The 27,677-nt window shown below is 34.9% G+C and overlaps 2 protein-coding genes across 12 annotated transcripts in view; both read right to left on the reverse strand.

Annotated features, from left to right (window-relative positions):
- LOC104586793 (PH, RCC1 and FYVE domains-containing protein 1-like) overlaps positions 1 to 9,366 on the reverse strand; it is a 113,678-nt gene extending 104,312 nt beyond the window's left edge. For 4 of the 11 annotated variants that reach the window (XR_016085795.1, XR_016085794.1, XM_088904106.1 and 1 more), the window contains exons 1-2: positions 8,122 to 9,366; positions 2,774 to 3,933 (exon numbers count right to left, since the gene is read on the reverse strand). Coding sequence is in view for 9 of the 11 variants with exons in the window: in XM_088904106.1 (XP_088760232.1) it covers positions 2,774 to 2,821 (48 nt within the window). In the remaining 2 variants the exon portion in view is untranslated. The remainder of the gene's footprint in view (positions 1 to 2,773; positions 3,934 to 8,121) is intronic. The other 7 variants (XM_088904107.1, XM_088904100.1, XM_088904099.1 and 4 more) reach the window with 6 other exon arrangements.
- Positions 9,367 to 17,502: 8,136 nt separating this feature from the next.
- Positions 17,503 to 25,392, reverse strand: LOC104598162 (HVA22-like protein a). The gene is made up of 5 exons (XM_010260093.3): positions 25,174 to 25,392; positions 24,919 to 24,945; positions 24,701 to 24,823; positions 23,567 to 23,810; positions 17,503 to 17,791 (listed from the first exon to the last, which is right to left on the reverse strand). Exons 1-5 carry the CDS (start codon positions 25,227 to 25,229, stop codon positions 17,723 to 17,725), a joined length of 519 nt encoding a protein of 172 aa, XP_010258395.1. The 5' UTR covers positions 25,230 to 25,392; the 3' UTR covers positions 17,503 to 17,722.
- Positions 25,393 to 27,677: the final 2,285 nt, after the last annotated feature.

The raw sequence follows: 27,677 nt of genomic DNA on the forward strand, positions 1-27,677 counted from the left end.
TTTATTAAAGCATGGTGTAGTCCATCAAAGTAGTTGTACATATACTCTACAATAGAATGACGTAGCAGAAAGGATGAACAAATATATTGTGGAAGTGCCAAGAAGTATTATGGTGAGCTCTACGGTTCCAATTCAGTTTTGGGGTGATGTAGTTCTCACAGCAGTCTTCTTGATTAATCAGGTACCTTTTTGTGTTCTTGGATACATTGTTCTGTTTAGTCTTCTTTTTCCTGAGGCCGAGAAATTCCATATTCCATTGAGGGTGTTTAGATGTGTATGCTTTGTCCATGTCCTTGGTCCTCATTTCTCTAAGTTGGATCCTAAGGCAAAGAAGTGTGTATTCCTCAAGTATGCAGGGAATCAAAAGTGGTATAGTAATTATGATCCTGTGCCAGGGAGGTAGTATGTTACCATGAATGTCACTGTTTGAGTCTACACCCTTCTTTTCTAGGAATCTTTCTTAGAGGGAGTGTTTTGGGGGAGGAAATGAGGAGCCTACACCACTTCCTGTTCTAGCTCCTTTACCTACAACAACGCAAAGAGGTTGATTCCACACCAAAAGAACCCACGTCACTTCTATCGATTCAGCTAACACAGACCTAGGTATGCCTTTTGCTCCCTCTAATGTTTCAGTTCCTATTGATACACCCATTGACCAGAATCACAAAACTAATGCTTCAGATGGTGAACTAGTAAAGGATGTTGGGAGGTATCAGAGATTGGTGGACTAGTTGTTATACTTGTGCATGACACAACCAGATGATAGGAGATCTACATCAGGAGTGTGCACTCTTGTTGGAGGCAATCTAATTTCATAGAAGAGTAATAAGCAATCAGTTGTAGCCAAGTCAAGTGATGAAGCTGAATATAGAGCTATGGCACATGGTGTTTCAGAGCTTCTCTAGGTTTGGTCCTTGTTAGGAAATATTTGAGTTAATACAGAAGAACCTATGATGTTGTATTGTGATAATCAAGCAGCAACTAACATTGCTCATAACCCAATTTAGCATGACAAACCAAACCATATAGAGGTGGACAGGACATTTCATGAGAGAAAGGATGATATTTGGAAAAGTGTGTCTACCATATATTGCATCTAACTTATAGCTAGCTGATACAAAAGGAGTTGCAAGAAACAAGCCTGAACATGATCTACATATGTGGAGAATGTGTGACATCTACTCCCAACTTGAGGGGGAGTGTTGAGTGTTGAGATTCAATGGTGTTTTTGCTTTTTTTTCTTGTTCATAATCAGTAGTTAGTGTTGTTAGGTCATTAGTTAGTTTTATTGGGCCCAAGGCCCATTAGTTTATATTGTCCTTTGGGACTGTTTTTGTGTTATCAGCAGTAGCCGCCCTATGAAGGGCATAAGTGGGGCGGCTAGACCATTATTGGCTTCTCCCCATCTCTTCTTCTCTTTCTCCTCTTCTCTTCTCATCACAAACTCTTTCTTTCTTTCTTCTTTTTTCACAGTTATCAAATCAGATTGCTATTTTCTCTTCTTCTACTTATTGCATGTAAAACTCTTAAGAGTATTGTAGACACTATTTGATGAGAACAAGCTAATCTACTATTACCATTAAATTACAATGCGGTCCTAGACATTAATCAAGTTGTATCCATCTATTACCATTAAATTACAATTGCATCCCCTAGATGCCTAGAGTATACCTACTAGAAACCCCAATCCTGATTCATTTTATGCAGTTTCGCTTGAATTTCTTTAAGTTTTGTCCCCATTAAATTGCAGGGACCACACACTCCTTTTCATTATCCTACATCACAATCTCTATAGGACTTTGTTCTCTACCAAAAGGTTAGGAAGCAAAAACCCAAAAATCATGGTTTCACCATCCATGCTTAAGAATGAATACAAATTTGATTGCAGGCAAGATAATCAGCAGAATACATTTTCATTTCAGTAGTATAAATGTAGATATAGGAAAAGCTTACTACAAATTTAAGTATCAATAACTCAATTCAGTTATTGAATAACCATGATAGTAATCTACAACTAATAGTTTTCTACATTGACTTACCAGCTCTGACTTTAAAGAATTGACTTTGGAATTTCCAATAAAAACATAGCCAAGAGGTCCAGGCCCTTACTAGCACATGATAAAACTAAGATTCTTCTCAGCAACCTTTATTTGTAATAGAGGAAATATGCAACTCAGATGTTGGGTTTTCTACTTAAAATTGAAGTGTTGAATACCAATGTGGCTCCTCCTTTGAAATGTCCTTTATGAGATGGTTAGCATGAATTTTTTATGTTGTTAGGATAAGAAAAGGTTGAATCTGGAAGTCCCAACCAAATCAGAAGTTCCAGCTGCTGGACCAGCAAAAAATTCTGGTGTTTCTATTTATGAGTTTTAGAACAGAGTGAGAGACATATACCCTACAGATATAAATTTTAACACTAAAACAAGCTGTCTGTTATGAACATTTAAAAAAATCATTTATTGATATTGTCTATTTTATTATTTAAAAAAAAAAAAGTGCCAAAGCAAACTATGCTTTTTAACAAAGTTCAGACGGCAGAGCATATAACAAAAAATTGGAGTACATATAATCCGTACTGTTTTTGGAACTCGTAATATTTTCCAGTCTTGATCAGTGTGACAATCAAATGCACTGTCGTATTCTTTAAAAATTTCATGACTTCCCAACATTAAGCTTACTTAAAAGAAAAAAAAAAATAGTCTCATAAAATCGTAAGTTCCAAGAAAAGAAGAATAAAGGGAGCTAAACGAGCAATTAAGAAACACATCACCTGCTCGACATCCCTCCCAGCAGCGAAACCCCTCTGGAAATCAGCCATTCACGTTGCAATCTCAGAAAAAGTTCCCTCGCACAATAGAACCCATTTGAAGAGCAATCTGGAAGGTAAAAAGACAACAATGTGCAAATCCGCCCCATAAAAGAACCTCCCGAGCGCTTTTGTGCTTAAAATTTGAAAACCGAGCTCTTCATTTATTCCATAACAACAATGAATCATTAGTTTCGTCAATAATCTCAGCGCGTACAAACATCCGATAGAATACCTCTAGCAGTGACATTTCGCGCTCATCCGAGTGGCGCCAATAGATTTGCTTGAGAGCCAGCAACTAGGTAGAATATATGAAATTATTCAAAACACAAATATTTGCATTCTAATCTCAAGTGTACATCAAATGGAGAAATGGAACGGAAAGAGGATCACTTCATCATCACCTCTATCAACCTCCTTCAATTCTTCAGAAATTTATATGTAAATACACTTCTTAGCTCTAAAATAGCTTGAATCCCTTCGATCGAACCCTGACATCTTATGCATTTCGTCTAAAACCTGCTGGGATTCCTTCAAGTCTCGCAATTTAAACTTGAAATGTTCATTTGAAACCTTAAAAACTGAAAATTGTGGCAATGCGGAAGATTTATACCTTCAATGCCAAAAAAGAAGAAAAAAAGCATTGAGATATCCGCCATAGTCAGCCATATTTTACGAATCTGAAATCGTTTAGCTCCCCAATCAGAAAGAACAATGGAAAGGAGAACTACCAGTTTCGTTTCAGATAAGTTAAGATATTACATAATCTGAATAGTCTCTACTTATCAATCAAAGCTTCGAAAAACGAAGAAAATCGAAGGTTTACGAGGACTAATCCCTCGCGCCTTAACGTGCACCGCGCTCCCTCCGGTTGCCCCATATTTTAACTGTTTTTTTTCTTTTCGATTCCATTTCTCCCGTTTTCCGCCACGTCAGCAGATGAATACTTTTGCACTTTTGCTCCAGTAATCGATTTAAAATTGACGCAATGGCTGATTTGTCCTTTTCGATTCAAGGAAATGACAAACATGTTACCCACCCGAAAAGCGAATAACGAACACTCCGGATCTCCTGGGACCTGGTACGACCGGCTTCCATCAGGGCAAATCTGTGCCCACCCCATTCTACCAGACGTGGAAATGGAATTGAAATTTAGAAACACCGAATAAGAAATAAACACGTCAGTTGAAAGTACATTTGTCAATTTTGACAATAGATACGGATCACTGACGTGTTTTATATAATTTATAGTATCCAAAGTCAGTCCATTTAATTTCAACAATGAATACTATTTTCTATATATATATATATATATATATATATATATATATATATATATATATATATATATTTAACTTATTAATATATATATATATATATATATTTAACTAATTAATTTTTATTTTTTCTTATTAAATTTTATATTTAAGTTATTTTTCACTAATAAATATTATTAATTAAATCTATATTAATAATTTTAACAATATAAATTTATATATTTTAAAATTGACTCAAAAACAAAATCATTCTTTATCCTCAAGTGGTGGCTAAGCAATTCAACCATCCAAATAAAATTGATCAACCTATGAAATCATGGTTAGGTAACGAAATTTTTAAAATATAAATAAATTAAAATTTACAAAAATATAGAAAAAATTAGACACACTTGTGATATTTTTTTAAACAAATTAAAAAAAAATAAATGTAATAAATAATAATTGTTTTTATTGATAATGAAAATGAAATATATAATTTAGAACTGACCAAAAAAGAAAATATTTTACTCTTTGGCAAAGATCAATAATTCAATTGAGTCAAATGTGTTAATATTTAATATCATAAATAAACAATAAAAAATAACAAAACATAAAAATAAAAAATACATAAATTTTGCAAAAAAAAAAACATTTAGGCACATGTATAATATTATATAATTATCATGTTAAACAAAAAGTAAGTGTGGCATATCATATTCATTTTTACACACAAAAATACAACAAAAAATTGTAGAAAAATTGAATACATCTATAATTCAATATTTATACTACCATAAAAAATATGAATAATATTATGGAACTTTCTTTTGACTAAAATACTCTTTTTTTTAATTTAATCCTTATTTAATTGTGAGGTTTAAATTGTAAATTGAGCTACTACTTTTCATCTCATTTAATTCCTTCTATTTAGAGATTACATTTATTTGATAAATGAACAAAAAAAAGGATACACCAAAAGATAAAAACATTACAAAAAAAAAAAGAATCTAGCCGAGTAGGTAGTCCTGTCAATGATACTTGAAACTTCAAAACTCGATTCGATTATCACATATTTGGATGAGGTGTTTATGTAATTAGGTTTGTTTTTTGCAATTTGCATCTGAATATGCAACAAAAAAATTAAAAATATATATTTATATAAAATTTTTGATACATTATTTCTATCATTATCATCATCTAGAATTGCCAAGTGCAAAGCACATGCATGATTACTATTTAAATTAAGAGTATGAATGGAATGAGAGTGGAAATTTTGTTTCACTAAAATACCTACAATTTTGAATTTGGTTCCTATCTAATTGTGAGGATAGAAATGTAATTTGAATAATCACTTTTCTCTTAATTCAAATCCTCTCATTAAGCATTATTTTAAGGTATTAACTTCCACTAACATTCATTGGATCCTATATTAATTAGTAAAGAAAAATAAGTGTAACAAACAATAATCATTTTTAATAATGATAAAAATAAAATACATATGTAAAACCAATAAGAAATAGATGAACCCTTGTTTTCCTATTTGGTAGCAAGTCAACAATTCAATCTTTTTTGGTCAAATACATGAACCCTTTATATCATAATTAAATAATAATAATAATAATAATAATAATAAAGAATACTTATCTTTAATGATAATAGAATAATACAAATTTAAAACCAAAAAAATATAGAGTTATTTTCCTATTTGGTGGTGAATCAACAATTCGACCTTTTTGGGTTCAAATGTGTGAATCATTGATGTCATAATTAAATAATAATAATAATAATTAAAAAGATAAAGCACACAAAAGTATAAAAAATCTATACTATATATAAAAGTGTGAATGCAATATGAAATTTTTTTGGACTAAAACTACCCTCTACTTTTTTGCTTGAGAAAGGGTATAAGTCATTTTATTACAGCTTCAATGCCTATTTTAATGGCTACTAAAATGCCCATAATTGTGTATTTAGTCCATCTCTAATGGTAAGGTTGAAAATGTAACTTCAATTATTATTTCCCACGTCATTTAATCCTCTCTCATTAAGTCTTATATTATTAACTCCCATTTTCTCTTATTAAATTATATATGTATCAATATTTTTAACAACATAAACCCATATATTTTAAAACTAACTCAAAAACAAAACCATTTTTATCAATATTTTTAACAACATAAACCCATATATTTTAAAACTAACTCAAAAACAAAACCATTTTTAATCTAAGTGGTGACTTAGTAATTCAACCATCCAAATCAAATTGATCAACCTACAAATTCATAGTTAGATAATAAAATTTTTTAAAATAGAAATAAATATAGAAACTTAAAAAAATATAGAAAAAATTAGACACATCTATGATATTTATATTAATCAAATGAAAAAAGTGTAATAAACATGAATTATTTTTAATGGTAATGAAAATGAAATACATAATTTAGAATTGACCAAAAATAAAATTATTTTACTATTTTGCAAAGATCAATTCATCAATAGTTCAAATTTTTGGTCAAACATGTTAACCTTTAATGTCATAAATAATAAAAGTTAATGAAATATAAAAACACATAAATTTTGCAAAAAAAACATTTATACACATGTTTAATATCATATATTTATCATATTAAACAAAAAGTAAGTGTGGCATATTAGAATTATATTTACATACAAAAATATAAAAAAGTTATAGAAAAAAATGTAGAAAATTTTGAAAACTATCATCATCACCATCATCAAATTTTTCCACAGCAAAGTGCATGCACTTTTACTAGTGTATTTGATGAAAGCGGAATTGGCAAAAGATGGGCAACTCATCCTACCCATTGTATGAACAAGAAGATGAATGAATCTCTTATATGCTTATTTTTTCAAAGCAGAGCAATTCAACTAGTCTAGCTTTGGCATGGGTTTTTTGTATGTGTATACAGAAATTCTATACACATTGTGAAAGCATGGGATCATTCCACCATATATTAGGAATATTCTCTCTAAGCAAAAAATCTATACATTGTGAAAGCATGGGATCCCGTCGTATATTAGGAATATATTCCCATGAATTTAACATAAATATTTGGAATATATTTTCAATGTGTGATAGGACACTATGTGAGCAGGATTTTTGCTTGCAAGAGATCTAGACTCAACAAAGTGGTTATTTTATTTTGGTATATTTGGAAGGAGTGCAATAGAGTGGTTTTTGGCTACAACGAGTTCAACCCATAGAGAGTTATCACACTTAATGTTCAAAGAACCAAACCATGCATAAAATAGGAAAAGAGAGAAACTTATGGGTCAAAAGTTCAATCGGGATCAAATTAGAGGTCAAACCATGATGATGTGGCATATACACATATGTACTATTTTTTTGGTGAACATATATGTATATATACTATGAATCATATAAATATTATATAATATTTTACAATTTTAATTATATTAAAATGTGGTGCATGAATGACAAGTTCCTTAATTTTTAAAGCAAATGACCACTGGTTGGTTCAAGTAATAAAGTAATAAAGTAATAAAGTAATGATAATTAACATGATTAAGAAAGTAATGTATATAATAGAGAGTCATTAATGTAATAAAGAGTCATTAATTAACATGATTAAAAATAAACTAATTAATGATAATTAGATAATACATAAAAATAAGGGTAAATTTCTTAAACTATTCTTATGGTTTAGCTAATTGACTAAGTGTACACTTACTGTCTAAAAATTGACTAACACTACCCACACTGTTTCTGACAATTGATTAATATTTTCCTTACCGTTAGTGCCCGTTAATAGAAAGATAAAAAAGATGATTTTACCCTTTATTCTTTTTCAAATTTTTAAAATAAAACAAGGAAAAGGGAAAAGAATAACATCGCTTAGAGACTTTAAAGACTTGGGCAGGAAGGGTTTCTGCGGCTAAACACTACAAGTGTTCTGAACTTATGAACACCGCTACCGTTTCTGCCGGCGAGGGGAAAGAGTCTGTCGATGGCGGTCTAACCCATATTTACACAGATACATAAATTTACTAAATAATGTAGTTCAGAAATGATACCGGCGGAGGAAGAAGAATCAGACATTCAGACCAGAACCAGATAGATAGGATAGGATGATGATGGAGAACTCAGCCACCGCTTTGGCTCCTTTTCTTCTTCGGAATTTGGTAACCTCTATTGGGCTTTTTCTTTGGAGCTAAAAGAATACAGATCGATCGGATATCTAGAAATGGTGAGAAAGACACTGAACATTTGAGACCTACCTTCTCCATGCCTATAAATATGGAATACATTCTCTACTAAATTCATTGTCAATTACCAATCTCAAAAGCTTTCTCATCAATATTCCAGTCTTGGTTTCATATTCTATAATCAGCATCCAAGTTTCTGTTAAGTCCAACATTTCTAAGCTAAAGACAACAACACCAAAGAAGAATGTTGCTCATTCCTAGCATCTTCGGCGAACAATGAAGCAACATCTTTGACCCATTTTCTCTGGATATTTGGGACCCCTTCGAGGGCTTCCCTTTCAGCACAACCCTCAGCTCTGTGCCCAATTTGGCTTGAGAAACCTTTGCCTTCGTCAATGCCCGCATCAATTGGAAGGAAACCCAGAAGCACACATATTCAAGGCTGATCTTCCAGGGCTGAAGAAGGAAGAAGTGAAGGTGGAAGTAGAGGAGGGAAGGGTCTTGCAGATTAGTGGAGAGAGGAGTAGGGAGCATGAAGAAAACGACAAATGGCACCGGGTGGAGAGGAGCAGCGACAAGTTTTTTAGGCAATTCAGATTGCTGGAAAACGCAAAGGTGGAAATCTCAGATTTGTTGATCTAGGGCTTTTGGAAATCTCAGATTCTCAAAAAATAAAAATAAAAAGATTTCTCAAAAATTTTCATCATCTGACTTGAAGAGGAATGCAAAACGGGGTATTGCCTTCATCATCGTTTTCTAAAAAATCTTCATCAGTCTTGCCGCTGCAACCCATGGAGGGTTTGCATGACACAGGTCCTCCTTTGTTCTTGAAGAAGACCTATGATATGGTCAAGGACCTAGCAACCGACTCAATTGTCTTCTCGAGCAAAGCTCGTAATAGCTTCATTTTTTGGGATTCCCACAAATTCTCGAGCAATCTCCTTCCCAAATATTTTGCGGCTGAACACTAGAAGTGTTCTAAGCTTAGGAATACCACTACCCTGCAACAAGGTTTTTGACGGCGAGAGGAAAGAGGTTGTCGGTGGCGATCTAACCAGAGCAGCGCACAGTAGAGAAAGAGGGAGGGAGAGGACTGACCCAACAGGAAAAAGAAGGGAGAGATAAAGAGGGGGGAGGTGGAGGGTAAAATTATGTTTTAAAAATATATATCACGTGCAAATGAGTTTTGATGGAATATTAATGAATCTTAACTGTAATGGTAGATTTAATCAATTGTCAGAAATAATAGAAACAGTATTAATTAATTTCTAAATAATAAGAATACATTTAGTCAATTAATCAAACCATAAAGGTATTTTAAAAAAATTACCCTAAAAGTAAAAGGTCATGGTTAAATTCTTGTTACATGCGTTTTCAAATTTCAATTATTTAATGATCCAGGCAATTCCACGAAACTGGGATCAGTCCACCAGTTTTATAATTAAACCAGCTAGTCAACCGGTTTTCACCAAAATTTTAACAATTCTAGTTCTTGGTATTAGGGTTGTTCATAACAAGACTCAAACCGATCAAATCGACTAACCTGGTCCGATCCAATCCGAATTGGCCGGTTTTTCTTCAGTACTGGTCAGTTTCGGGTTACAAAAAACATAAATCGATGGTTCAGTTTGGTTTCGGTTTTCATGTGTGAAAAACGAAACCAAACCGACCCGAACCGACTTAGATATATTTTATATATATATATATATATATATAATATTTCAGATATATATATATATATATATTTCAGTTTTAATATATATTATATTTCAGACATATATTTGTGGTCTATATATATATATTTCAGAAATATACATATTATATATAAAATTTCTGATATATAAAAAAACAGTTTTAATCCATCAAATCATTTTTAATTTCCAGGCATCCAACCTTTGCTTTCTTAGACTTGAATCCTTTACCGTTCACACCGAGAGAATCATTCACAAAACCGAGCCAAACCGATTCAAATCGACTAGGTCGGTTTTATTTAGTACTGGATTGGTTTCGGTTTCATTTCTAGGTAAACCGACCAGGTCGGGTCGGTTGGAAAAACGCTAGTAAACCGATCCAACCTGACCCGTGAACAGCCCTACTTGGGATGTGACCAAATCAGCTAAAGCCTCCATCACAATTCAATCAATCAGCCAGTCTGGTCTGATTTCCTACACTAGTCACACTCCCAACTACACAATGCAATGAAATACAAAGAGCTACAATGTTGGAGTCATCTACACGACCAAATTCAGAGGTAGCTTTGCAAGCCATTCGGGTATTGGCATTGGCACGAGATCATCAAATGTTGGATCTATTAACCAGGTAGAGTCATTTCTCATTTGAGAAGGCCTGGAGGCTACGTGGTTAGTAGCTGAGAGCAAGTGACTAGCTACTGTTAAGGGTGTCAATGGACCGGTCGTCCAGTCCAAAATCAATTTGGACGGATTGAACAGACCAACAAGACATATTGGGTTGGACCAATCCAGTCCAAAAAAAATTATTAGATTGAATTAGACCTGATTGGTTCATAAGAAATTTATATTGAATTGGGTTGAATTAAACTAATATCTAATCCATTGATATAAGATAAGAATATAGGTGTCAATGAACCAGGTTTGGGTTGAAATCAATCTAAATTAAAATAAATTTGAACAGATTGAAAAATCTATTCATTGATTTGGATGGATCCAAAATGGTCCAAAATATTCATTGGATTGAATTAGACCTGATCCATTTGTAATGGGCTCACATTGAACTTTGGACTGGATTGAATTGGACCAAATCCAATCCAATTGACACCCCTAACTACTGCTTTCAATGTTCGTTCTTGGCAAAATATACCATGTTATTGCAATCAAGCAGCACATATATTGGCTAACAGGCTAAGTATGGTATTTCTCATCCAGCTTGCTTTACGTGGCCTTCTATTCCTTCCTTTCTCATGTAACTTAATTGGAGCAATGTAATAGTGCCACAATGCAGCAATTTTACTGTAGCATACTAGCATTGGCCAAATTACAAAGTTAGAGTTGTTTCTAATTTATGCTTTTATTTTTAAATATTATCAATATTGTGCTATGTTCATAATAATTTGTCATAAATTCAAATGTATATACATCATTAGTAATTTGTCATAAATTCAAATACATATACATCATTAGGCATCGCATTGGAGAATCAAGATTCAAAGTATTAATATTCTTGATAGGGTTTTATTCGGTCAAAACTCTTCCTTAAAAAATGGTCTAATACTTTGTCAATAGATGTATCTTATCATTTAATAACATTTAAAACAAACAGAATAAATTAACCCTTAGTACCCGTGAGCCTAAAATACAAATATGTATCATATGATACATGTATCCATACTTATCAATACCTTGAACCCCAACTGCAATAAAAGGAACCCCTCTCAAATACAAATATAAACAATTTTATCACATTTTTCCAACACTCCCATGTAACCCAATGCAACTCAGTGTTTTCAATTCATTATTAATCCAACGGGTCAAACTGCTGGGTTCATCAAAACCTGTCAGATCAGTGACCCATTTTAACCATTCATGGGTGACTTTTTTCATATAAATAAATATATATAAGAAAAGGAAATTGAAGAAGGTCCATGCGACCATTGAGGTGAGAAAGACTCTTGCCTCCCTTTTTATTACCAAAAAAGTATGATAACTAAAAAATTGATAATCAGCCAATATCATAGAATAGCTAACAAATACTATGGGTATTTGTCAAAATTCACAAAGAGGTTCGGATTGATCATTGATATAGCCAAATTTGCCCAACTAAACTGCTGCAGGCACGTTACACCTTGGGAACCTCATCATCACTTCACAAGCCCCAAGGTTGCAATGCCTGGAATACCCCCGAGGCTTGTAAAGTGACAAGAATGCACCCCAAGGTGTGACAAGTGTCTATAACTGTTTGGTTGGACAACTTTGGCTATATGACATATCCCCACTTCCGAGGTTGAGGCTGAAGTGGAAGTTGACAGTATGACTCAGGTTCGACGTCAAGTGATGGAAGTAGCTGAGATCTAATTGAGTGGGCCCCATTGCTTTGGCGTGAGTCAAGTCCTTAGGACCTGTTTGTTTTTTCTTTCTTATCTTTTAAGAGGAATTTTTAAATTTTAAGAGAAAATTGGTTGTTCGCTTCTTCTTATCTCTTATCTCTTAAAGTGCAATCATACAACTTTTTGTTTTCTAATGATATCCCAAAAGGACAAACAAAAACTCTAATATATGGGTTCAAAATAGATATTTGATGATTTTCGGAATTTAGAATTCAGAGTTCAGAACAACATTCTTTGCTTTCATAGTTCAGAGGAAAGAAAAGTTCACCAATACCAATATACATCTTATTGTAATTATTGCACTTTCAGATGTCAAACTTCAGAGCAAATGAATAGGCAAGAGTTCAACTCAAATCCATAAGAGGAATTTGGATTCATTCATTTGATAGGACTCTTTGAAGTCTGAACTCGGTGAATTATATCCCCCTCTATGTAATGGACCTTAGTGATGTTAATGAAGTTCCCATTTTTTAGTTAGAAAAAGAACAAGGAAAATATTTAATTTGCTTGAGGAAATTCAAAATTGGACACTAACTAACCCGACCAGTTCAATCAAGACTCGGCTAGTTCAATCCATCGTTGACCCGGTTGGTTGAATCATTCGAACTATCACCCGACCAAGATTCTAGGTTTGGTTCAATCAAGACCCGTCAAATGATCAAAAACCGTTGACTTGGTCAAGAACAATTCGACCATTGACCCGCTTGACGTGGTGACCAAGTTGTAGGTTGCACACTCAATGCATGCAAAACTTCCAGAGGCCATAACTTTGCACTTCGATGTCTAATAGGGGTGTTTTTTTTTTTGGATAACTTTTCAAGATCTATGCGTCCTAAGGCGCAATAAGCACCTTGCTCTGCTAACTTCGCTAAAAAACCCCTTTTTTGGCATCAAATTGCAATTTTTAATATTTTTATAAATAAAGAATTAAAAGTTGAGTTAAAAATATAAATTAAATATAAAAATACATATAACATATCTAAAACATATTTATGGCATGGTCTAAACCATTTGATCCGACTGGGCAAATTGATGACTTGCAACCTAGAGGCAAAAATGGTTTAGCCTCCGGTCCGGTTTTTTAAAACTTTGGCCATGTGGCCAAATCAAGAATTTCCATGTTAGCTAGCTATTCTAAATTGTTTGGTTTATTTTGAGAAGATTGCAAATACAAAAACAGATGTTACCCCACTAAATTATGTATTTGTCTTTTTGATTGAAAGAATATTGATCCCAACATGATTGGTTTCTGCACATCTCATCATAAGTTTGAGACCCACCATGAGATGTGCAGACATAGATTATTGAGGGACTCATACTCTTGAAATTACTCTTTTATCACACACCCATACTAACGTGTTATACACACAAAACTTCAAAATAGTACTGACTGTTTTTTTTTTTCTTTTTTTTTTCAAACAGCCAAACTTATCCCCATCTTATGATAATGCCACTAAATGGAAGGAACTTGGGAACTCAAATATTGAGGGATGGATACAACACATAGGTGGATGGTTTGATCTGATATTGTACATTCCTTTCATATCAGTCCCTATGGATTGATACATAGGTATATCTCAATCCTTATTGTTTCATATCAATTGACACAAGTCTTAAGTTTTTGGAAAATTTTCATATTAGTACCCTGTATTTTGGTCCTCAAATTTTAAAATGTGTCAAGCCAGTATCTAAACTTTCAAAAGGTGTCAATTTAGTATTTACCGTTAATCATACGTTAAATGGCATATGAAAGAACACAAATGCTCTTTGGGTGTCATCTAATTTTCTTTATCAATTATCAGCTAAAATCTCTTAAAAGAGAGTCAGAACTGGAGAAGAGGGAGAGGCAATGGTTGTTCCATTTTACCCAGTTACAGGCTATCAGTACCAACCACCATGCAGCATTTACTACTATCCTCCACCTCCTATGCTACCACAACCTGCACTACATTTTCCCACTTACACAAACTATACCATTGCTGCAGAGAGCCAGATTAAGTATTGATAAGGATTCTATCTTGGTCTAATCCTTTTGAGGAAATAATGCATGGGCGCCATTGTTGTTCTCGGAATTCCAGAGTAAATTTTAATAAATATTCTTATTTTCCATTTTTGGTCTTGGACCAGAGTTGAGAAAGCAGGCTGGCTTCTGGGAAGGAAAGAAAGTGGAAATCCGGGCATTGATTCTCGGGGTGGAAGCTTAATTAATGGAAATTAAGTGGGGAAGAGGAAGATTTTTGTGAGTATAATCGTAAGAAATCTTGTCGAGAAGTAGGGATTCGGTAATAAACAAAGAGAACATGGAGTTGAAATTTTTGAAAGCATTAGATTTAATCATTTAATAAAGAAATGAGAATTAAATTTTAATATTACTCAGATGAAACAATGGAAGAAGAGGAAGGAAGCCATGCTTGCATGAGAAGAAATGGAAGAAAGCAATAGACGACGAGGTTGTTGTCCCCTGGTTTGGATACCCACCTTTGTCCTTGTTGGTTTGAAGGAAGTGATGATGGTTATATGGGTTGTGAGGAAAAGAAACATCTCTCTATTATAATGGAAGAGAGATTGAGAGCTCTCAGACCCACCTCCCTGAAAACTGATCCACCTACATTGGTGGTTTTCAACCCCGAAGAGCTCTCAAACCAAGGTGAAAGTTTGAGTGGAGAATTCTCAACCCTTAAGGTATTCGAGAAAAGCAGAGAATCACAGAGGAAAAAAAACACATCTTTATTTCTATGGATCCTCTTCTAAATCTGGAACTTGAGGAGTCTGTTTGGATCAAACTGTGTTGCTGCAGTCTTGAAGTGTGCTGGCCAATTTTTAATTTTTTTTTAATTTAAAATTCTCGCGGACGTGACGTTGGTCCCCTGACAACATGAAAACAAAATCACTTGCATGTTGTTCGGGCTAGAGACTTCAGATTGATGCATTTCTGCCAAACCATGATGTTGGGCATTGGAAGGATCCTGATATGAGGAATTTTAAATTAAAATAGAAATTAAAATCACTTGCATGTTGTTCGGGCTAGAGACTTCAGATTGACTGCATTTTTGCCGAAACCATGATGTTGGGCATTGGAAGGATCAGATCCTGATATCTGCTTCTGTTTAAGTATTGGATTCAGATTCACCTCAATCAGGTTGGGAGGATCGGGTAGTGGAGGACGTGAAGAACAACCCCGAGGCTGCTACTAACGGGATCGTTTTGAGGAAGCAGTTGCAGCTCATGATGAGCAGGATGCAACACACATGAACAGTGTCATGTTTCCATGAAAGTAGCTGATAAATAGTGTTTTGAAGTGTAATTTTTTCATTTTCAAAATATTTAATTTGTACATAACATCACATGAACAGTCCACTAGCAAATACTAGATTATCACATTTTAAAAGTTCAGGTATTGAATTAACACATTTTAAAGTCCAGAGACCAAAATGACACTAAACTCAAAGTATAGGGTACTAATCTGAAATTTTCCATAAGTTTTTTTAAATTACATTTGTACATTAATTACACCATTGATTATGCCATCAATAGAAGTCATAGTTCAAAGTACCAATACTTAATATGCAAATTCGTGTATTTTAAAATTATAAACGACTATTTTTTTTTTCTTTTTGGCCTACCTTTTGATAGGGTTTTGTGACATCGTTTTTTAGGTTGTATTTGGTTGCAATGCAACTTTATTTGCACTAGTACAAATGCTTGAGAGTGCAAATGAAAATAATGCAAATTCTGGTTTAATTTTGTTTTAGGTTTTACCTTATTCTGTTTGAGGTCTTATTTTACTTCATTTGTATTATAATTAAACGAAACAGGATAAATTTTAAAATAAAAATAAATCATGATTTTCATTGAAATCATTTGCACTACCATAACTTTGCATCAGTACAAATAAAATTGCATTGCAACCAAACATAACCTTAACGTTTTATAACATCTAAATCCACTAACCAGTTAACATATATGTCGTATTGGTGACCAAATGGTATGATACAATGTGTGTATGTTGTTTTACATGACAAAACAGGATTCTTGTAGCTGACTCCATGTAGTTGGGACAAGGCTTAGATGATGATGATGATCTATCAAAATACTAAACCATAAAAACTATTTTTAGTACTAGAACCAAATTTTATTAATTAAAATTTATGAATTTGCATATGATATGTATCTTAAAAATTCTAATGGATATATTTATTAATATTGTAATTTCCAATGAATAACAACATATTATTTATAAAAATAAAAGTATTTTCAAAATATTTAAAATTTAAGATTAAGTTGACTTATTTCTGTTAATATATGGCAATAAAAATAATAAAATAAAAAACAATTAATTTAGTAATCAAAATATAATAGTTACATATGATTTATGTCTTGGATCTTTTACATTCTTGTGAATCCAAATATTTTCTAGATTAATTACACATTTATGTAATTATTAATTAATAGTTTAACTTAAATAAATAATATTGTTCAACTATGATACCAAAAAAAAAACTTACAATCAATCAACCAGTTTCATAAAAGAAGTGACCAATCAGGTGTTATTCATCAAACTCATGGGGTTGCTTTAATTAATCAAATCTCTTCTTGTATCATAGATTTTCCCTAAATAATAACATATTAATGACTTCATGCATGTAATAATTTGTAAAAAACTATAGTATTTGTTTAAGATCGTTGATTGATGATGCATTATTAATTATATTATCTGTGTCTTGCTATATCAATGCTATACAAAATTGGATATTTGCCTTGAGTTCCATGCAGGTCATAAAATTTAAATCCAAACACCACATAATGTGGTTAATACTTGCACACTACCATGCAGGTCATAAAATTTAAATCCAAATACCATGTCATGTGGTTAATACTGGTACACCTGCACATCATAACATGTGCCCTTGCACCAGATGATATTAATTTATTTCTTCGTATAAACCATTAAAGGATGCATTTTTTATGTGTATGCCTTATTTATAATTATTTCAAACTTTGACTTAGTGCTATTAATGTATTATGGGATTTGTAAAAGTTTTAAGGGTATCCATATCTTTCCATCGCACCTGTGTATCTAAACGTCTAAACTGACCAATAAGATACACGATACCAATACTTTGGAGATGTTATAAATAACATTTTAAAGAATCCCATCGCCATCAAAATAAAAAGAAAATAAAAATTAATCTTCATCTCTGAAAGGTAAAGAGTAGCAAACCACATAATTACATGTGTATCATATAAACAGGAGTTATCTTTCAATATAAACAATATTGAACAACGATGGCCATCGACCAGAGACGCAACTCAGCTAGAGACTAGAGGTGTATTTTGTCTCACCTTTAGTTACTCTTCATGAAGACAGTGTATACGAAATTACAATGCTCAATACCTGTTGTCATCGTCAAAGATCATGTAATTGTCATTCCTTCTTGATGTTGTTTCTCTGTCAGCCTGCAATATCAAATTAATAAATTGAATTATATAACCAAAACGGATAGGGTCCATTGAACATTCATGAAACCAATATGTTGTCAGTATAATTTTCATACAAGGTTCAGGGCCTTTTTTTTGTGAACCTGATCCCATGAAGCACTCCATGTAGGGGTGTATCAGGAGACTTCTGATACGATACATATTGGTCGATACAGTCCGATATGATACGAAATTTTGATCCTTGGTTTCTTAGTGAGTTTAGAACTGCCATTAAATGCCCGAATTACTCATCATCAAGGTTCAAAGTATTGATAGATATCATACAGTATGATACATACAGGTTTTCAGGGTCACAAATACTGCAAGTTATGCCCTTTCAATAGGTTTAAACATTAATATTCGTCTTAATATATCCATATTTGAATTATCAAAGTGAAAAAAAAAACTAAAAGAAATGCCTTGTGTATCCGGAGTATCAATATTTTGAGCCATCAATTGGATTATTCTCTTGGGTGCGCAACTGTGATAGTATGGGTGCATTCACACCACCACTAGTGCTAGGATACTTGTTGGCATTTAACCCATACTACAAGGGCAGATTCCCTCGGAAGTGCTGAAGTTGAATCTCCTATTATTAAAGAAGACAACTAACTATTTTAACTTATAGGAAATTATACCAAACCATGATTTTGTATCCTCTCTTCACCCTAAAGTCTATAATAATTAAACCCCGATGAATTGTCCCCTCCCCCACCAACACACACACAGAGCACTCATTTCATGCAAGTGTTTCATCTTTTCCAGCAAAATAACAAGAACATAAAAGATAAAATAATGAGGGGAAATGTCCAGACTCGGTTATTAACATGTTAAAAGTGTCATAGAAATTCATACAAGTTTTAAAAGGTTACATAGGGTTCAGTTCCATTGACCAGACTCAAATAAAAAGAATAAAAAATACGGTGTGGCACCTGACCACGGTTTGTAAGTTTGAACAATAGACAGGCCCATGTTACCTAGACACAGCTGGATATGGTATCGAATACAAAATTTACACTACAAATTGAAGTATCAGAGACTATACAGAACCCCTGTACAAGCATACAAGTATACATAGTTCAAGACCTAAAAATAACAATTGCATAGTTCTTCCAATCAGGCCAGGCTTCAAATTCAGCGATGACACATCTTGTGGTATAGTAAGGGGAGGGGTCAATTGCTCTAAAGGAATGACAACCTAAAGGGCTGACAGGTATCTTTTCTTTCTGGTTTCTGAAATACGGCTCTTTGATTTATCAATAAAAAAATGCTCTTTGATGCGGATGGTGTTTTCTTGTTGGTGCTTGAGTTGCAAAGCCTATACACTTCTATACCTTCCCCTAATTTTCTTCTTTTTAATATTTACTATTGATGAGGGCGGATTTGGCCCTCCAATGATATTGTGACACATGGCACCTTAGAACAACTAGGTGACACCCGGAGGCAACAACTTGCCTTAGCCAAATTGATGGTGTCCCACCTGGCGGCCTGGCCCTGGCGCGACCTGGCGGCTTGGCCCTAGCGCGACCTGGCCCAAGCGCCGACCTGGCGGCCTGAACCAAGCACGAACTAGCAGCCTGGCACAAGCGCCAACTTGGCGACCTGCGAGACGTGCTCGTCGACAAATTCGGCATGCATATCCAAACACTCCCACGATCCTTGGAAATGGCCCACGTGCCGAACGATCTGGAGGGTGGTCAACATGCATGGCGGTTACCTTAGGAAATCTCGGACCACTTAGACGACTTCTCAAAAATCTTGAATGCGGTGCGTGAAGCCCACACCAAACAATGCCTATATAAAGGCACCAACCCCAATGACATGAGGGGGGCAAGTAAGCATATTCTAGCTCTCATACTTTGTGATTTTTAGCTCGTAGTCTACTATGAGAGTACTGACTTAAGCATCGGAGCGACCTCGTCAGGTTAGCCACCCCGGGTCCTCTAACATTAATTCCTTGCAGGTCTCTAAAGAACTACGAAGCTCAATAATCAATCCAGCTCGCCACCAGGCTTTTCAACACTCTGGGCAGCTCAACAACTAATAGGCAGCTCGGCCCTCTGGCCAGCTTGACAACTAATAGGCAACTTGGCCCTCTGGTCAGCTCGACACCTAATAGGCAGCTCGACATTCTGGTCAGCTCGTCACCTAACCTGCCTAGCTCGGCCCAGTCAGTTCGTCACCTAACCTGCCTAGCTCGACCCAGTTAGTTCGACACCTAACCTGCCCAGCTCGGCCCATTTAACTTGGCACCTAATTTGCCCCCAACTCGGCCTGGTCAGCTCGACATCCAGGTCCTCATTCAGCAAAAGTTCACTTTGGTCTCCAAGTCACCGGACACTTGGAAGCAGACCAAATGATGAGGTACTTAGCACAAAAAATTGATCCATCAATTGGCGCCGTCTGTGGGAATCGCTACAAAAAGCTAAGTTCTCATCCTCTGAAAGGCTGTGTCCTCCTCTTCCAAAAAGCTAAGTTCTCACCTTTTAGAAACTAAAAGCTCTCGCTTTCTAGTTTCCATTTTTTATGAACTCAAAGACCAGGAAGTTGATGACCAATAGACTAAGCAACTCTACCAACTTTATTTCAACTCGGATAAAGCCTCATCAGTCCTCTTTGCGAGGTACATGGCTTCCGCGGGAGTAGGCGACCAACGAACTGCATGGACGCCCTTGCCGGTCAAGCCTTCCAAGGCTCCCGTGCGAGCTGGTGACCTAAAGTTAGTAGTGCTGCCCCTGTAAGTCGAGCTCCTAGTAGCTTCTTGTAGGAGTGGGTAACCGATACCACTAACGAGGCTGATGCAGTGCAGCCATAGCTCTAAGGTGCCGAGCTGATAAAAGACCTCGGCACCACATAAGACCCAGTCGCCTCTTCGGCATGGGCAAAATCAAAGATCAAGGAGAATAGACTACGAATCGCTCCCAGAGCCTAAGGGCTAAAGTGCCGAACTGGCAAAGACTTCGGCACCACATAAGACCCAGTCGCCTCTTCGGCATGGGCAAAATCAAGGGTAAGGAGAGTGGACTGTGAGTCGCTCCCAGAGCCTAAGGAATTGAATCAACGCTTACGAGCTCATCGAATTAGTCATTTCAGGCCGAAAGAAGCAATCTACTCCCTTCGCCAAGTTACTTTCAACTCGGGAGTGGGGGGCAAATGATGAGGGCGGATTTGGCCCTCCAATGATATTGTGACACATGGCACCTCGGAACAACTAGGTGACACCCGGAACCACTTAGGCAACAACTTGCCTTAGCCAAGTTGATGGTGTCCCACCTGGCGGCCTGGCATAGGCGCCAACCTGGCGACCTGCGAGACATGCTCGCCAACAAATTCGGCATGCATATCCAAACACTCCCACGATCCTTGGAAGTTGGCCCACGTGCCGAACGATCCGGAGGGTGGTCAACGTGCATGGCGATTACCTTAGGGAATCACAGACCACTTAGATGACTTCTCAGAAATCTCGGATGCGGTGCGTAAAGCCCACGCCAAACAATGCCTATATAAAGGCACCAACCCCAATGACATGAGGGGGGCAAGTAAGCAAATTCTAGCTCTCATACTTTGAGAATTTTAGCTTGCAGTCTACTATGAGAGTACTGACTTAAGCATTGGAGCGACCTCGCCGGGTTAGCCACCCCGGGTCCTCTGGCATTGATTCCTTGAAGGTCTCTAAAGAACTACGAAGCTCAACACTCAATCCAACTTACCACCAGGTAGCTCAGCACTCTGGGCAGCTCGGCAACTAATAGGCAGCTCGACCCTCTGGTTAGCTCGGCAACTAATAGGCAGCTCGGCCCTCTGGTCAACTCGGCACTCTGGTCAACTCATCACCTAGCCTGCCTAGGTCGGCCCAGTCAGCTCGTCACCTAACCTGCCTAGCTCGACCCAGTCAATTCAACACCTAATTTTCCCCCAACTTGGCCTGGTCAGCTCGGCATCCAGGTCCTCATCCAGCAAAAGTTCACTTCGGCCTCTGAGTCATCAACCACTTGGAAGCAGACCAAATGACGAGGTACTTAGCACACAAAATTGATACATCACCAAAAATTGATTCATCAACTATCAAAAAAAGATATTGAGAAACAACATGTTCAAAAAATGAGTGCAACAGAAATGTGAATGCTTAGATGGATGAGTGATAAAACTTGAAGGGCAATGTTAAAAATGAAATCATATGAAGGAACCTATGAGTAGCTCCAACAGGTGATAAAATGAGAGAAAGTAGATTGAGATGGTTTGGTGATGTGCATAAAAGACCATTGACAACACCTATTAGAAAAAAAAAATGATCTGTTACAAGTAGAAGAGCCTAGAAGCAATGTTCTGAAAATTTTAATTGTATCGTAAATCATAGAGAAAGTTGAATCAAATCGAATTGTGAATTGTATCATAAATCGTAAGATCATTTCTATTTTTTACAAGCTTGTCAAAAAAATTAAACATAGATATATTAAAAGGCTAAAATACATATAGGAAAGTGGATTTACCCTATTTTTAATCTATATATAGCATATATGTACCTAAAAAAATATAATTTAGCACTTATACAATAAAAGTCTAAGATGATATAACCAACTTTGACTTGAAAGTCAAAGAAATCCACATACAATGCTTCTTTGACCTACATATGATGGAAAATAAACTCAATTTCTAGTCTTAGATAACATAAATAAATCATTTTCTAGTAAGGGCTTTAAAAGTCTCCCCTAGCAAAACTAAATATAAACAAAAAAAAAAACAAAGTAGAGAACTAATTCTTAATTGAATTTATTTGAATCATATAAATCATATAAATCGTATGACTTATGAATCAAATTGTAGGATTCAAACAAAACTGTAAGATTTTTGCAGAAAAGGATTCAGACATAAGATTCAAATCGAAACCCTTGGGATTCATGATTCAAATCATGAGTTTTATCGCAAATCATAAGATTTTGACAACATTGTCTAGAAGAGCTAGGGACAGACCAAAAAAGACTTGGGTGAAAGCAATAAGAAATTACTTAAGCACCCATAGTTTGACATGGACATGACACTGAACAGATCGGACTTGTTAAACAGGATTCATGTAGCTGACCCCATATAGTTGGGACAAGGCTTAGATGATGATGATAAAAAAAATAATAAAGGTATTGGAATTGAGCCCTCATTTCTCAAAAATTCAATCAGTTAATTCTCTCTCATACTAACCAACAAAATTAGAGCTTACAAGTTGCTGGATCATTTCTTACATTGTTATCCAACTAGTGGACCTATATTTAACTAGCACATGTATTAATTTTCTGCATAAAAGAATGTGGTATTTGGGGTTGATTTGTGCAGACTTGGATAACTAGGATTGTAATTGATTTATGATATGCACACCCACCCACCCAGAGCAACTCCAAATGCATTATCGAAGTTAGTGAATAAATCCTGTGATTACATAAGAGATGATATTATCATTTCAAGGCAGTACACCACCTACTTGAATTCCTAATTACAAGATATTCCAACAAGTTCTAGTATCACAAGAAAAAAGAATTAAATTGCTGCATCAAAATTAGTAACTGTGATATTCATCTTTTTTTTTCTATTCATCTTCCATACCCATGACTTTGTTTTCATTTTTCAAAAAAAAAGAAAAAGAGTTTCATTAGTCTTTCCCATTTAATGGAAAGGTAAAAATTGGTTATTGAGTGCACTGTGATTACCACTGAACAGGAGATAAAACTATTTCTGAAATAATCACTTAAAAGTCATTATACATACCCTGTGAATTAACTTCTCAAATTCTTCTGGTCCATTCTCTGCAATGTATTTCTCTGCAGCAGTAAGAATGTCATCTGGCTTACTGAAGACATCCTTCTTCCTTGGGATATACCAGATGTTAACTGTCTGCCGGTTTACAAAGAAAGGCCTAACAAAATGCTCATAAACATAAGCAGCCCCACTGAAGTATGGCAAGACCAACCAGCAGGTGACAATCAGTTTTGCATAAGGCCAAAAGGGGAGCCTGCCATAGGATAAGGAAGTTCAAGTGAAGGATTGTAGTTTCTGAAGTTACATTTTTTTTTTTTGCTAAGATAGTTTCTGAAGTTACATTCTCAAAAGAAAAAAAATAATAATGATATAAAACAAAGAAATGAAAAACAGCCATGCGGAATTTGATCAAGCCAGGAGTTGTTTATATGCAGTAATATTCTTATGGGTGATCGAAATACCTATTTCTAGCATGTCTCATGGGAATGGGAAGAACATAAAAATTAAGGAAGGAGGTCTACCAGCATCTTTTCCTCGGTTTTTCTACCCAACCGTTGTGTTTATTTAAATGTAGAGGGGGCAGATAGCAAGGCTTTCACCATAAAAGGTGCAGTTTCAGTTGACATTGTTTTTCACCCCATTTGCATCATCAAAGGGGACGGAGCAAAAGTATCTTACAATGTTGCATATTCATCTCTTCAATATTCAAGATGTTGAGAAGTATCAGAGATTACAAATTATATGAAAGAGGGGGTGTGGTTTTAATTTTCCTCTAAAACTACAAACATCCCCCCCCCAAAAAAAAATAATAATAAATAATAATAATAATAAATAAATAAACATTTTTTACAGCAATGATGGGGAACTTTTAGGCTATGTTTGGTTTAAAGGAAAATGCAGGGAAAGGAAGGGAAAGGATTAGAGAAGAAAACCAAACATAGCCTTAGAGAAGAAACCCATGAGAGAAATATCAAAAAGCATTTATACCCAAGGGCACAAACTCCACCTATATCCGAGTTTTTAACCATTAATTTCTGACGATACTAGTACTGCCAATCCAAATTAAAGCAAAAGAACAGGATCTGAACGACCGCCAAAATCGCGAGCATATTATACAGAATAGTTAATTGGGGGTAAAGTTACCATTCTATGACCTTTGCGAAGGTAAGCTCAAAGAGAGTAATCATAGAATAAAGAATCCAATAAGTGAGCCACTGCTGATCATCGAGACGGGACTTGGATTCTATTGCTCTAATTGAGGCGTATCTGTAAAAAAAAGCACTCAAAAATGGGTTTTCACTCAAAATCAAAATTGCCAATTTTAATTTTCTGAGAAGAAAATTAATAGAAACCCCACTTACAGAGGATACACCAGAGTAATCAGAGGTCTGCAACCAAATCACAAAATTAAGAAAAGAAATCAAACCGAAGCAAAGAAAGAGAGAAACGAATGAACTACGATAACATAAAAGAAGAAGAAAAAGAAACATGACTTCTGCAAAAAAATGTTGAAAATAAACAAACTTGATAACGATGAGTTAAGCTGAAAAACCGTCATATAACATGCATTTTCTCGCCTCTCTTTTCTTCACAGATTCTAAACAGAGAATACGTACCCGGCAAGAACGTCGAAGTTCTTGGCCACCACCTTGAGAAAACTCCCAGATCCCATCTTAAATTTGTGATTTTTTTCCGAAGTTATTTTCTCCTCTGGCTAGTTTCAAAATCTGGGTAACAGCAGGAGATTCTTTGTAAGTTGATGGGAAGGTAACGCTAGGCCTTAAGTGTGCAAGGGTGTTTGAAAAGCAGCGTTACAGAGCTTCGGTGAACCACCGCACCCAACCCCAGAGAATTAAGGTCTCTTTATTAATTTTTTCTCTGTCGGAAAAAAAAAATACCCTTGGTGATCCACGGAATTACCATATTCTAGCAGGTTCTTAAGTCAAACAAACGACTCCTTTTTTTCCTGAAGTGGTCTGCTTTTAGGCTTTTAGGTGGTGTCCGGTAAATCTGAAGTTTTAAGTCTCAAAGGCAAAAAAAAATTCGAAAAATATTCAATGAAAAATTTACTTTTGTGATTTTGCAGATATTTGAAATTTTGAATACAGTAGACTTGTTCGGTTATCTAAATATTGTGATATAAAAAGTTTTATTTTACAAATTTATCTACTATATTGTTATTTAAATAATAATAAACCAAAATAATTGAAATTTTATAATATTATATAAAATATTATAAAATGATATTAATGAAATAAACCTCTCGACACTTTTAAATTGAAACAGAGGTGCTTAGATATTGATGTTAAGGTTGTCTTTAATCAAGACGACGAATTTGGTCATCCATTGCAAGCTATAAAACTCATTCAATGACGAACATTGAAACAAAATAAGAAATCATATCCGAAAGGTCATACTTGTTTGGATTCTACTCTATGTTCTGGCCATTGTTGTTGAATGCTTGTGTTGTGCTTTTTTTTTATCAACTATTTTAATTCACTGGTCTCTCTGAATCTTGAGGCCAATAGTGATGGGTCCAGAACCACTATGTGGTTTTTATAACCCCCATCCATAGGTGACCAAGACTAACAATTCTTATCACTGATTGAGATTAGTTCCCCATCAAACTAATCTCAATCCAATCCTATCACACTTAAAACCCCACTCCAAATAGGAGTCTATCTCCAACTTACAAAACACTCTCATAGACCTATATGTATCAAGTGTCAACCTAATAAGTATATATATATATATATATATATATGAAATTGACAAATACTAACACCGATAAGGTGCTAGTAGGGTTTTTAGACAAGGTATGCTAAAGTTGGTGGCAGAGAGGTTGAAACAAAGGAGATACCCATCGTCTATGATTTTCGTTGTTAGTCGTTGGTCATCAATCATCAGAAGCCCATCATCATTAGTCTATTTGGTTGCTAGTTATCGGTCGTCGATCATCGGAAGCCCATTATCTTTAATCTAATCTACATTTTTGGTTGCCAGTTGTCGGTCCAGTCATCGGAAGCCCATCGTCTTCAATCCAATATGTATTTTTGGTTGCCAATTACCGGTCGCTAGTCACTAGAAGATCATTGTTTTCAACCTGGTCTATGATTTTGGTTGCCAGTTGCCAGTTGCCAGTCGCCAGTCACCGGAAGCTCGTCATCTTTAGTCTAGTAATCTATGATTTTTGCTGCTAGTCGTCAGTCACCAATCATCAGAAGCCCATCGTCATCAGTCTAATAATCAATGATTTTGGTTGCCAGTCATCAGAAGCCCATCTTCTTTGTTCCAATCTATGTTTTTCTTGTTGCTAGTTGTCAGTTGTCAATCACTAGAAGCTCATTGTTTTCAATCTGATCTGTGATTTTGATTGCTAGTCTCCAATCTTCGATCACAGTTCATATACCTCCAATTTTTTTTAATGGTTCGAAAATGAAGAAGATGAATAGTTGGATATTTTTTATCAAAGGGCATGGGTTGAAAACCATTTTCGTTTGTTGCCTCCGAATGCACTTAGAGGTAGCTCAACGTTTGAATAATTCAGAGGAAATTTCAGTGTTTGGATGATCAGTTCAAAGGTTCTCAAAGTAGTATCGAATTTGAATATATTCTGATTCATATATTCAAATCCGATCCGACATTGTTCATGTTAGATTGATTCAATCCGAAGATCCGATTGAATCTGATAGGATTGATTTGAATTCGAATCCTATCATTGTCGGATTTTTTTATATGACCTGATCCAACTTGTTTTCTTTAAAAATTAATAAATTATTAAAAGAAAAATAAAATATACTAATTTAAATAAAGTAAAAATAGAAATATTTTTTAATTATTTTTATTATATAAATACATGTTTTTATAAAAAAATAATATAAAAAATTTATAAAAATATATTTATAAATAAATAAATAACATATATATATATATATATCTATTATGTATATTTATATTTTTAAATATATAATATATATCGTATCAGATAAGGGGTGATTTGAATCCGATCTGATTTTTTATCAGATCCTATCATCCGATTTTATCTGAAGATCCGATCAAAGGTGATTCGAATTTGACCAAATAGGATTGGACCTCGAATCATCATCCGATCCATTTGCAC

The sequence above is a fragment of the Nelumbo nucifera genome, chromosome 4 (assembly GCF_055504915.1).
Source record: "Nelumbo nucifera cultivar China Antique chromosome 4, China Antique-T2T, whole genome shotgun sequence".
Taxonomy (NCBI): Eukaryota; Viridiplantae; Streptophyta; class Magnoliopsida; order Proteales; family Nelumbonaceae; genus Nelumbo; species Nelumbo nucifera.